This window comes from Polypterus senegalus, chromosome 1, assembly GCF_016835505.1.
Source record: "Polypterus senegalus isolate Bchr_013 chromosome 1, ASM1683550v1, whole genome shotgun sequence".
Taxonomy (NCBI): Eukaryota; Metazoa; Chordata; class Cladistia; order Polypteriformes; family Polypteridae; genus Polypterus; species Polypterus senegalus.
The window spans coordinates 197927199-197941633 of NC_053154.1; the positions used below are offsets into that span (position 1 = coordinate 197927199).

Sequence of the window (14435 nt, forward strand, 5' to 3'; positions counted from 1 at the left end):
GCAATGGTGCAGACACGTCTTCTCCTAGCCTCATAATGGCATCTTGTAAGAAATGTTTTTCAGCAGCCCAGGTGTTGCACACTCCTGACAGTGATATGAGCAGTGAATTTGTCTTCAGGCAGTAAAATTGAAATGGACAGTGAAATCGAAAGTCATTCTGATTAATCCAAAAGTGACTCTCATGTCACTCGCACATGTTCAGTGTGCTATTCAAGAACTGATCATTCTGGAAAGAAAATCTGCAAGAAATCGCACTACTATTGTCCAGACTGTGACACTGGATTGTGCATTTCACTGTGGTTCAAGATATGCCACACAAACAACACATGTTGACAGTATACATGGTGCAGTGCATCACTTTTTCCACATTTTATGTTACAGCCTTATTCCAAAATGGATTAAATTCATTTTTTTTTCTCAGAATTCTACACACAACACCCCATAATGACAACGTGAAAAAAGCTTAATTGAGATTTTTGCAAATGTATTAAAAATAAAAAAAAATTCACAGCCATGAAGCTCGAAATTGAGCTCAGGTGCATCCTGTTTCCCCTGATCATCCTTGAGATGTTTCTGCAGCTTAACTGGAGTCCACCTGTGGTAAATTCAGTTGATTGGACATGATTTGGAAAGGCACACACCTGTCTATATAAGATCCCACAGTTGACAGTTCATGTCAGAACATAAACCAAGCATGAAGTCAAAGGAATTGTCTGTAGACCTCCGAGACAGGATTGTCTCGAGGCACAAATCTGGGGAAGGTTACAGAAAAATTTCTGCTGCTTTGAAGGTCCCAATGAGCACAGTGGCCTCCCATCATCCGTAAGTGGAAGAAGTTTGAAACCACCAGGACTCTTCCTAGAGCTGGCCGGCCATCTAAACTGAGCGATTGGGGGAGAAGAGCCTTAGTCAGGGAGATGACCATGTGGAGAGAGGAGAACCTTCCAGAAGAACAACCATCTCTGCAGCAATCCAGCAATTAGGCCTGTATGGTAGTGTGGCCAAATGGATGCCACTCCTTAGTAAAAGGCACATGGCAGCCCGCCTGGAGTTTGCCAAAAGGCACCTGAAGGACTCTCAGACCATGAGAAACAAAATTCTCTGGTCTGATGAGACAAAGATTGAACACTTTGTTGTGAATGCCAGGCGTCACGTTTGGGGGAAACCAGGCACTGCTCATCACCAGGCCAATACCATCCCTACAGTGAAGCATGGTGGTGGCAGCATCATGCTGTGGGAATGTTTTTCAGTGGCAGGAACTGGGAGACTAGTCAGGATAAAGGGAAAGATGACTGCAGCAATGTACAGAGACATCCTGGATAAAAACTTGCTCCAGAGCGCTTTTGACCTCAGACTGAGGAGACGGTTCATCTTTCAGCAGGACAACGACCCTAAGCACACAGCCAAGATATCAAAGGAGTGTCTTCAGGACAACTCTGTGAATGTCCTTGAGTGGCCCAACCTGAGCCCAGACTTGAATCCAATTGAACATCTCTGGAGAGATCTTAAAATAGCTGTGCATCAACGCTTTCCATCCAACCTGATGGAGCTTGAGAGGTGCTGCAAAAAGGAATGGGCGAAACTGGCCAAGGATAGGTGTGCCAAGCTTGTGGCATCGTATTCAAAAAGACTTGAGGTTGTAATTGCTGCCAAAGGTGCATCGACTAAGTATTGAGAAAAGGTTGTGAATACTTATGTACATGTGATTTCTCAGTTTTTTTATTTTTAATAAATTTGCAAAAACCTCAAGTAAACTTTTTTCATGTTGTCATTATGGGGTGTTGTGTGTGTATAATTCTGAGGAACAAAATGAATTTAATCCATTATGGAATAAGGCTGTAACATAACAAAATGTGGAAAAAGTGATACGCTGTGAATACTTTCTGGATGCACTGTACTAGCAGTACAGGAACCTCGGTTCACGAACATCTTGGTACAAGTACAAACCGGTTTACGACCAAAAAGTTTGCCAAACTTTTGCATCTGTTCACGACCACAGACTCGGTATACAAACAAGTCAGTTTCCCTTTCGGTTTGTGCGCGCCGATGATTTCCACACATGTTCAGTCTCCCCCTGTGCGTTCCCTGTGCAGAGAGAGAGAGAGACACAGACACACAAACACACACACGAGAGAGAGACGGCTGGACGCATAAGGCTTGTTTTTAAAGAGACAGATCCGAGCATTGTTTTAACCTTGTTGTATTTAATGAAGACTTTTTTTCTATTGGATTTTAACCTCCACTACTGTTTATAGTGATCGGTTCATAGCGTGTATTGTTGCAATGTTACTTTTCTTGGTGGTTTATTAAATTAAAGATTTTTCAAATGTTCATTTTTTCCCTGTGCTTAAAACTCATTTTAAAAAAGTGTTTTTAGCGAGTGGTTCGTAGCCTCTTGCATTGTTAATTCTTTCTGTTGTTCAAGATTTTCTCAGTGTTATTGTTGTTTTTACATTTAGTTTACTATTCCACTGTGCATTCTATGGTGTAATTAACTATATTTGTGCTTAAACAGTTCATACTGTCTGGAACGGGTTAATTGTATTTACATACAATCCTATGGGGGAAATTACTTCGGTTCACGAACAAATCAGTTTGCGACCAGAGTTTTGGAACGAATTATGGTCATGAACCGAGGTTCCACTGTATTTTTATTATTATTCATTATTATTATTATTATTATTTGTGTAATCATTATACTTTTTGCACTTCTGACTTTGTACTTTTAGTGTTTTGCACATTTTACAGTAGAAAGATCAGAGTTATTTGTAAGTAATTTTTCAAGGCAAAAAATGCCACGCTTTTTTTGAGAAAAAAATGTATCGTTAAGGATGCTACAATCCAGGCTACATGGCATTTCAAAAATTCCAACTGCCAGAGTGGTGGTAATGTTTTGGGGGTGCTTGATTTGAAGCATGCATCTCCCTAATGTGGCAAAAATTAATGAAATTTTGCATGCATATTATTGTTGATATAACTTAATATCCTGAAGTGTGGTGAAGCCAATGGTAATGATTGATTTGACATCCATCTGTTTCTTACCTGAGCAACTGTTTGTGGTATGACCACAGCAGTAATATGTTTCTTTGTGCACCAAACAAAAAAAATATTTTCTTTAAGAAAGCCTTAGTATGCATCTTAATATCCCAACATTAGGAAGAAAGTACTGTCCATACTGCCATTATATTTCTCTCTTTATATTTAAAGTATATTTAAAGAACCTTAAAGGGATAGTATTGTGTATAGTGCAAAGTAAAAGTGATTTTGGCATACAGAATGCTGGATTTTAAACAGGAACAAAAATAAAGAAACACCATAGATAACTGTCATAGGAGAAATGCTGTATATAATAAAATAAACCTTGAACCACACAGTCTAAACTTGTAGTCTGTACATATTGTAAATACAATATAGTAAAGGCTCAGTATGTAGGCTCCACTTGGGATGAAAGGAGATGCTCTGATGGTTTGCTGGCAATCTAAATTGCCCAGTTTTCACTAAAGAAGACTCGTCAATTTACTCGATTGGTAAATTGGCTGATCACAATAAAGGTCTTTTCAACCCCTACTTTTCAAGGCTTCACAGTAATATAGTTACAGTGCTCCTTTAAGTGAAGCATTATGGTAATTAAGCCTGGATGCTTTTTTTTTTTCATTGCAGTGAACCTCCTGTATTGTAAACAAAGCAAGTCAAGGGTGTTTTAGGGTTTGGTTTAAAAGAGGGCAGAGATGATTGGAATATTATCCTTTATGTTAAAGAAAGTTAAGTAATACACTGAGAAAAAAAGAATTTGAAAGTCATCATGTGCAGTTAAACAAGTGGCAAGAAAAGCTACTTTAATAAAGTCAGACCTTTATATTTTTTGCTTTAATTAAAATGGATACCATTTAAATTTGGACTATAAGATTGTTTTAAATGCCTCAGCTTTTCAACTGAAAAAGGAAAAGATAAAGACGAATTTGAAATTGCCACTTAATTAACAATAGTCTTGTTAGAGTAACAACCTTTTACTTATAAACCTGTTAAGCATGTTAGTCTAGATAAACAACTTACGAAAATTTGATGCATTTATGTCAATTTTAAAGACTTGTATTTATTGTATCTTTCTGTATGTCAGTTAGTGTAAGTATTGATAAAAAACACCTACTACATTATTAAAATGGTAATCCATTTTTATAATTAGACCTGAAAAATTATGACCGTCTAGCTGATACACTGAAGAAAAACATACCTGTATAAACATAGTAAATGTGTACTTTAATAGTAGAAAAAGCTGCATTGCAATTAATGATTGAAAATAATTAAAACCTATAAGTGCAGGTATATTTACATTTAAGCAATGTTTAATTGCCAATACCAATTAATTGAATGTGTACAACTCTTATGTACTTCTCTGCCACTCCTGACTTCTTCATACAATATCACAGCTCCTCTTGAGGCACCCTGTCATATGCTTTCTCCAGGTCCACAAGCATGCAATGCAACTCCTTCTGGCCTTCTCTAAACTTCTCCATCAACATCCTCAGAGCAAACATTGCATCTGTGGTGCTCTTTCTTGGCATGAAACCATACTGCTGCTCACTAATCATCACCTCACTTCTTAACCTAGCTTCTACTACTCTTTCCCATAACATCATGCTGTGGCTCATCAATGTTATTCCCCTGTAGTTAATGCAATCCTGCACATCCCCCTTATTCTTAAATATCGGCACCAGTACAGTTCTTCTCCACTCCTCAGGCATCCTCTCACTTTCCAAGATTCCATTAAACAATCTGATTTATAAACTCCACTGCCATCTCTCCTAAACACCTCCATGCTTCCATAGGTATGTCATCTGGACCAATGGCCTTTCCATTTTTCATCCTCTTCATAGCTGTCCTTACTTCCTCCTTGCTAATCCATTGCATTTCCTGATTCACTATCTCCACATCATCCAACCTCTTCTCTCTCTCGTTCTCTTCATTCATCAGCCTCTCAAAGTACTCTTTCCATCTGCTCAACACACTCTCCTCCCTTGTGAGTATGTTTCCATCTTTATCCTTTTTCACCTTAACCTGCTGCACATCTTTCCCAGCTTGGTTACTCTGTCTAGCCATTCAGTACAGGTCCTTTTCTCCCTCCTGAGTGTCCAATCTTTATACAACTCATCATATGCCTTTTCTTTAGCCTTCACCACCTCTCTCTTCACCTTGCACCTTATCTTCTTGTACTCTTGTCTACTTTCTGCATCTCTCTGACAATCCCACTTCTTCTTTGCCATCCTCTTCCTCTGTATACTCTCCTGTATTCCCTCATTCCACCACCAGGTTTCCATTTCCTCCTTCCTCTTTCCAGATGTCACGCCAAGCACCCTTCTTGCTGTTACCCTTATTACATCTGCTGTAGTTTCCCAGCTGTCTGGTAACTCTTCACTGCCACCCAGTGCCTGTCTCACCTTCTCCCTAAACTCAATCTCACAGTCTTCCTTTTTAAGTATTTGAATAAGGAAAAAAAAATCAAAATTCTGTTTTGGTTGCAAATGTGTTTCTGAGGCCTTAAACACAGCTTGTTTCTAAGGCCTAAACATTGCTAAGCCGAAACAAATTGTGGTCAATTTCAAAGGGCTGCTTTGACCATGCAGAGTCATCTGGGCCAAATGTTTTAACTTTGTCACATACTATACCAATTGACGTACCAAAGTGCAAAGCCTGAGCCTGCTCAGTGGTTTACGTCTTGAGCTATGGACTTGTGAAATTTGATGAAAAATTGAGGCTGGATAAAATTGACAAGACCCTCTGCTGGCTCGGTAAACTAGCTGTATCTTGAAAAATATTGATCTTGCATCAAAACAATTTTACAGGGTGTCTCCTGACAAACATGGGTACAATTTTCCTAATTTGTCCGAAGTGCATTGGCAATTGGATGTTTCTAATAGTTGGGAATACTAATGGGTAGTATTTCTTTTTACATTGACTGTTAGAACAAACTATATACTATATATGCTCATGTATAAGTTGTATAACTTGTATGCTGTCAAAGTCCCTTTGTAGTAATTCAATTGATTCTGAATTATCTGCTAATCCTCCTAGATGAATGTCATCTGCAAACTTAAAGCTTGTTATTTATATTCCTATCCAAATAATATATACACACACACATACACAGTGGGATGCAAAAGTTTGGGCAACCTTGTTAATAGTCATTATTTTCCTGTATAAATCGTTGGTGGTTACGATAAAAAATGTCAGTTAAATATATCATATAGGAGACACACACAGTGATATTTGAGAAGTGAAATGAAGTTTATTGGATTTACAGAAAGTGTGCAATAATTGTTCAAACAAAATCAGGCAGGTGCATAAATTTGGGCACCACAAAAAAGAAATGAAATCAATATTTAGTAGATCTGCCTTTTGCAGAAATTACAGCCTCTAAACGCTTCCTGTAGGTTCCAATGAGAGTCTGGATTGTGGTTGAAGGTATTTTGGACCATTCCTCTTTACAGAACATCTCTAGTTCATTCAAGTTTGATGGTTTCAGAGCATGGACAGCTCTCTTTAACTCACACCACAGATTTTCAATTATATTCAGGTCTGGGGACTGAGATGGCCATTCCAGAACGTTGTACTTGTTCCTCTGCATGAATGCCTTAGTGGATTTTGAGCAGTGTTTCGGGTCGTTGTCTTGTTGAAAGATCCAGCCCCGGCGCAGCTTCAGCTTTGTCACTGATTCCTGGACATTGGTCTCCAGAATCTGCTGATACTGAGTGGAATCCATGCGCCCCTCAACTTTGACAAGATTCCCAGTCCCTGCACTGGCCACACAGCCCCACAGCATGATGGAACCACCACCATATTTTACTGTAGGTAGCAGCTGTTTTTCTTGGAATGCTGTGTTCTTTTTCCTCCATGCATAACGCCCTTGTTATGCCCAAATAACTCAATTTTAGTTTCATCAGTCCACAGCACCTTATTCCAAAATGAAGCTGGCTTGTCCAAATGTGCTTGAGCATACCTCAAGCTGCTCTGTTTGTGCTGTGGGCGGAGAAAAGGCTTCCTCTGCATCACTCTCGCATACAGCATCTCCTTGTGTAAAGTGCCAATGGTTGAACGATGCACAGTGACTCCATCTGCTGCAAGATGATGTTGTAGGTCTTGGTGCTGGTCTGTGGGTTGACTCTGACTGTTCTCACCATTCGCCGCTTCTGTCTATCCAAATCTTTCTTGGTCTGCCACTTGAGCCTTAACTTGAACTGAGCCTGTGGTCTTCCATTTCCTCAATATGTTCCTAACTGTGGAAACAGACAGCTTAAATCTCTGGGACAGCTTTCTGTATCCTTCCCCTAAACCATGATGGTGAACAATCTTTGTCTTCAGGTCATTTGAGAGTTGTTTTGTGACCCCATGTTGCTACTCTTCAGAGAAAATTAAAGGAGGAGGGAAACTTACAATTGACCCCCTTAAATACTCTTTCTCATTATAGGATTCATCTGTGTATGTAGGTCAGGGTCACTGAGCTTACCAAGCCAATTTGAGTTCCAATAATTAGTTCTAAAAGTTTTGGAATCAATAAAATGACAACGGTGCCCAAATTTATGCACCTGCCTGATTTTGTTTGAACAATTATTGCACACTTTCTGTAAATCCAATAAACTTCATTTCACTTCTCAAATATCACTGTTTGTGTCTCCTATATGATATATTTAACTGACATTTTTTATCGTAACAACCAACGATTTATACAGGAAAATAATGACTATTAACAAGGTTGCCCAAACTTTTGCATCCCACTGTATGTATATATACGGCCCGGACACACACAGGCAGGCACCATTTGCTCCATCACCCGCATTTATTTACACAATTATATACAAAGTCAAGTGCACCGCCACCAAACCCCCCAAAGTCTAGGCTCTCAATAGCCACTCCAAAGTCTAGGCTTTCAATAGTCACTTTCTTCACACACACACACAACACACGGGCCTCTCCTCGCCTCCTCTGCCTCGACCTTGTCTTCCTCCTCACCCGACTCCAGCCTTGATTACAGGGCGGCGGCTCTTTAAGTAGGTGGCTGATTGCTGACCACACCCAGTCACCTGCGACTATATATATATATATATATATATATATATATATATATACACACACACACAGTATATTAAAAATAGTAGCCACCCTAGCACTGACCCCCCCTTTGGGACAACCACTCTTAACTTCACCCAATTATGATAAGGTTCCTTGCATCTACAAACATCACCCTTAACTCCTACCTGTTTTAGACTGTTGCTCAACCTCTCATGTAGGATCTTATCAAATGCTTTCTGAAAGTAAAGATAAATAAGATGATATGCTACACTTTGATTTTTATCTATTGGTTGCTTCCTCATAGAATTCCAGCATGTAAGTAAAACATGATCTTCCTCATCTGAACCCATGCTGTCTGTTCAGTAAAAATTTTGTACTTGGCACGTGTTGCTCAGTCTTTTCCTTAATAATTCACCTGTGATGTACATTAAGCCTACTGGCCTATAGTTACTTGGAATGTACCTGTCCTGCATTATGTGCAGAATGTTTTTATTTCTGTTCTAGTGGACTCTGACTTAGCATCTTTTATTATCCAAATGTGCCAGGATGGTATAAAATGCAAGGGATATGGCATCCTCTGTGGAAGGGTTGCAATGATATGCAACACAAAAATTGCTCATGACTGTCTGGAATATTCTCTTTTGCATATCCTTGCACCAGCCTCTGTAATCATTATTTTTCTGAATTGATGCAGGGGTAATTGTTACTCATTTTGAAACAAATATCAGCTAATAACACTACAATTTTTTAAAACTCCCTGAAATTCAGTTTGGAACCAGATGCCTTTTGGACAATAAAAATCATCCTTGTCTCATGCACAGAAACTGAGAAGAATAATTCATGTTGAGCTATAAGCAATCAAATAGCAGGTTGTTTTGATGATCAAAGGGAGTACAGAGAGAAAATTCTGTGCTTAAAAATTAATAAAATATATATTTTTAAGTTTCATATATACAGTAATGTGTATTAAATTATATTGTTCAAGTGTAAGAATGGATTAAAATAAACTTCTTTTCAGATTTTTTATGCCATATTCTTGTTCCTGTCAGAACCAAATAAGAAAAGTCTCTGGTTAGTAGCACACAATATTAAGAATGTACAGTATATTGGTATACTGGTACTGACTTATTTTGTACTGTAAATTTAAATATCACCTTTGGACCCAAGTATTCTTCATCAGTCATCGTCTGATATTTAAATGTGAATCCCAGTTTGTAATTGAAAAGTAATTGTTTTTTAAGCATTATCCATATTTCATATTGGGAGAAAGTATAGTTTTCAATGGAAAAACACATTTTGATATTCATAGAACATGTTTTGAGTCTGTTTAGAAAGATATTCATCTAAAGTAAAAAAAAATTTGTGGACAAGCTGCATTCGTTAATCTTAAAAGCTGATTAGGTTTGTGTGAATTTCAGCTCTTTAGCATGATGGTTTTAAAGTTTGAAGTTTTTAAAGCCAGTACTAGCAACAGCTAAATTTCTACTTTTGGTTTTGCCACATTTGGCATACATATTTATATATATTTGACTTGAAAGACACTTGAATTTTGAGTTTCATCCAAAGCTTCAGATTTTTAAGTTCACAATGCATCATTCACAGTAGCTATGCTCTTATTATAAAGAAATACTAAGGAATATGTCAGTTTGCCTGTTGAAGGTAGTTACTTTTTATTTATAAAAAAGAGAGGTTTTATACCTTAAGCTTTGAAGTTGGCTTCTTCAATTTGAGTCTGTTAGCACCCATACCACCCCAAATGTGTGAAAGATCGATAGTATTTATACTTTTCCTCTAATTTTTTATTTCTTAAATAAAGCAAATCAGGAAATTAATACAACCTTCACACAGTGACAGGTAAATTGAGTTCTTAATTATCCAAAGTAAGGCCAAATGAATTCTCCTATCCTATTCTTTGAATTTGGTGGAACTTCTGAAATTGTAGAACGTCATGTCAAGAAAATGAAGGCAACAGAAAGACCATAAAGAAAAGGAAAGGACCTTTGAAGAGACGCAGAAGTCCGTGTCAGTGTCTTTAGTGCATAACAGTAGCTCTGTCTGATATTTTGACCGAAAACACAATATTTGCTATTTCTCCATATTTTCTCAAAGCACATTAAAGATTGAAGATCAGCACCAAATGCACATCTATACACACATTTTCATTGCAGATTCTTAAAAATTGTTTTGTTACAATAATATTATCAAATATTAGCAAACTTTTTTTTCTACAAATTAACCATTTTATGAATAGCTTTGCCTCAAAGATAATGTAACTCAAATAATGTTTTTCCCAGTTTTGTTTTATATCTCCTGCACTTACAGGTGAGTTTTGTTAGCGTGTATTGGCGTTCAACATTTTGAGTAATTTGCTGGCATCTGTGTCTGCCAGTCAGTAAATCTCTCTCTCTCTATTTGTTGTTTTTATGTAAAGAAAGGCACTCAATTGTAGGGATTTTTTGATCGGGTTTATTATAGGCTGATATTGATCACCGATGTAATGTTACTGGATCAGCTGATATTGATTCCAGTTTTTTTTTCTTTATCCCCTTAAAAAAAACTTTTTACACTAAGCTTCTGCATAAGCATTTTCATAGAAGCCTTATGTCAAATTAAAATGCTAACTTTCAGTATTTAAACTATAGACCACAGGTGTTAACTGTTCATTTTTTATTAACACAATAAAATTCGATTGGCTTATTGTTCAGTGACCATAAAATACAAAAGTAAATATTTTTTAAATACATACTTTAACTAATAAAACATGTGCAAAATTATTTATCCAAAATACATACGGAATAAAAGGGAATAAAATTCTTTTCATAATTACTAAGTATCATATTGTTTACTTCGTTCTGCCATGTACTTATTATATGAAACAAAATTAAATAAAAAAAAGTAGTTTTCACCATTTGTGTCAACAAATGTGTGTGTATATACATATGTACACACACACACAATCAGTTAATTAATATTGGCAATGTAAAAACTGCTTAAATGTAAATGTTAATGCACTTGTTTTTAATCATTAATTGTACAACTTTTTTCTGTTATATATATTTGCAATATTTATACAGGTGTATAGACATTCATAATTATTGAGGTATAATTATAAATATAGTTTAACATTTTAATAATACATTATTTATTTCTTACCAAAACATATACTGTATGAGACACACAAATTAATAAACACAGTAAACCTCTTTTTTTTTAAAAAAGGCAAATGTAACAAATGTTCATAAGATGTTTATCAAGAACAATTAGAACAATCTAGACGAGAACAGGCCATTCAGCCCAACAAAGCTCGCCAGTCCTATCCACTTGCTTCCTCCAAGAAAACATCAAGTCGAGTTTTGAAAGTCCCTAACGTCTTACTGTCTACCACACTACTTGGTAACTTATTCCAAGTGTCTATCGTTCTTTGTGTAAAGAAAAACTTCCTAATGTTTGTGCGAAATTTACCCTTAACAAGTTTCCAACTGTGTCCCCGTGTTCTTGATGAGCTCATTTTAAAATACAAGTCTCGATCCACTGTACTAATTCCCTTCATAATTTTAAACACTTCAATCATGTCACCTCTTAATCTTCTTTTGCTTAAACTGTAAAGGCCCAGCTCTTTTAATCTTTCCTCATAATTCAACCCCTGTAGACCTGGAATCAGCCTAGTCGCTCTTCTCTGGAAGAAGACTCAAGACTGACAAGCTAATCAAGTTCACAAGTAAAAAGACACATTTTGCTGTAAAGCTAACAAGCCTGTTGTTTACTAAGCAGCAATTTCAAATTATTCTCTTTGTTTCCAATTAAAAATGTAAACTGCCCTACTTAACATAAGTGTGTGGGTTGAAACTAAGACAAACCGTGCCCTTTTTTAATAATAGGACAAAATAAAAAGGTTCGAATGCATTAAAGTAGCTTTTCTTGCCATTTGTCTAATTGCACAGGGTGACTTTTCCAATTCCTTTTTCTCGGTTTATTACTCCACTTTCTTTAACATAAAGGGTAATAATTCAGTCTTCACTTGCTCTCTGGTAAATAAAACTAACCTTGTTCACACTACAAGAAGTTCACTGCAAAAAAAAAGTTGTCACAACTACCTTATTACTTTGAGTAAAGGAGCACTGCAGCTAATTTACTGTAAAGTTTAGAAAAGCAGGGGCTGATTATGCTTACTTCTGTAGAAATTAAAAGTTATTTATTGTGAAAAACTGAATTATTGGTTGAATAATTGTGCTGATATCTGGGTTGTGCTTCATCTTTTCAGAATGCCCGACTTGATCCAGAAGAGTACTTCACCAAATTGGAGCGGATTGGAAAGGGCTCTTTTGGAGAGGTTTATAAAGGAATTGACAATCGTACTAAGGAGGTGGTGGCTATCAAAATTATTGACCTAGAGGAGGCAGAGGATGAGATTGAAGACATCCAACAGGAGATCACTGTACTAAGCCAGTGTGACAGTCCTTTTGTCACTAAATACTATGGCTCCTACCTAAAGGTACTATATTTAGACTTGGATATTCAAGCAGTGCAAATTGTTTTCCCTTGCAAGTATTATTCAGTTGAAATTTGCTAATTCTAAACAAAACAATTGAGCATTCTTAATTTTAAAATATGTCCTCATATGTAGGTTGCCCACTTTTGATTTTGAACTCTGCAGCACTTCAACATTAGTCTGAATAGTTAAATGGACTATACAGTGCAGTCCATAAATATTTGTATATTGACACCATTGTTATTAGTGGCTCACTACCGAAGCGTACTTTTATTGACATTTCACAGTGGATATTATATTTTAGTGTAAACTTTCATCATTACATCTAGGCTGTTTACAAGTGAATGATATAGGAATCGCAGCATCACTTGTATGTAGCCCACAACCCCTCATTTTATTAACTTGAAGACCATAGAGATAGATAGATAAGAACTTTATTTATCCCGAGGGAAATTCTTTTGTCATATACATGCTCAGTGCCAACAAGAGGAATAAAGATAAGGTAATAAAGAGTTAAGAAGATCAGTAGTACTAGTGCAAACAGAATAACTAAATAAACAGAGTAACAACATAACTCTCAACAAAATATCAAATAACTATAACTATAACTAATAGTTTGTATTATAACTATATAACTCCTTTTATGCAAAGCAACAAACAAATATAACAAAAAACTATAACATATATAATAAATTACAGATTATTAGTGCAAGTGGTGTATGTGATGATGGGAAGGATCACCTACAGAATGAGGAAGAATTATACAGTCTTATTGCCACAGGTAGAAAAGATTTCCTGTGGCGTTCGGTTCTACACTTGGAGGCAATGAGTCTTTTGCTATGCGTGCTCCGATGACCCATCAAGGTGGCATGCATGGGGTGAGAGGGGTTGTCCATGATACCGAGAATCTTTTTCAGCATTCTCCTCTCAGACACCTCCGCCAGGTTCTCCAGTCTGACACCTAGAACAGAACCAGCCTTTTTAATCAGTTTGTTCAGCCTGTTGACCTCGGCTGTCTTCAGCCCACTGCCCCAACACACAGCTGCAAAAAACACCACACTCTCTACCACAGAGTGATAGAACATAGTCAGCATCTTCCTACAGACATTGAAAGACCTGAGCCTCCTCAATAGGTAAAGTCGGCTCTGCCCTTTCTTGAAAACCGTGTTGGTGTTCTTGGACCAGTCCAGTTTACAGTCAATGTGTACCCCAGGTACCTGTAGTCCTCAACCACCTCAACATCAGTTCCTCTGATGGTGACAGGGTGGGAAAAGGAGCCTGTTTTCTAAAGTCCACAACCAGTTCCTTTGTCTTTGTGATGTTTATCTGTAAAAAATTTAGCTCACACCACTCCACAAAGCTGTCCACCACCCTCCTGTATTCATCCTCCTGTCCTTCCCTGATACAGGCCACAATGGCAGAGTCATCAGAGAATTTCTGCAGATGACATGACTGGGACCTGTACCTGAAGTCAGACGTATAGAGGGTGAAGAGGAAGGGTGATAGGACAGTTCCCTGCGGGCCCGTGCTGCTCAGGATGCTATCTGAGCAGCAGCTCTTCAGCCGGACTTGCTGTGGTCGATTGGTTAAATAGTCCGTAATCCAGGCTACCAATGGGCCCACCTGCATTTCCGTAAGCTTATTTCCCAGCAGTGATGGTCTGATTGTGTTAAAAGCACTGGAGAAGTCAAAAAACATGACCCTCACAGTGTTCCCAGCAATGTCCAAATGAGAATAAGCCTGGTTCAGCAGATAGATGATGGCGCCCTCCACACCGATCACGGGCCGATAAGCAAACTGAAGGGGGTCCAGCCAAGGTTCTACCAGCAGACGCATATGTTTCAGGAGAAGTCTCTCCAGCACTTTCATAACGTATGAAGTC

At 37.5% G+C, this 14435-nt stretch overlaps 1 protein-coding gene across 1 annotated transcript in view; it reads left to right on the top strand.

Moving 5' to 3' along the window:
* The window catches only part of stk25b (serine/threonine kinase 25b), a 64640-nt gene that overhangs the window by 10483 nt on the left and 39722 nt on the right, over positions 1-14435 (top strand). The window contains exon 2 of the mRNA XM_039766545.1: positions 12326-12556. Coding sequence (XP_039622479.1) covers positions 12326-12556 — 231 coding nt within the window. The remainder of the gene's footprint in view (positions 1-12325; positions 12557-14435) is intronic.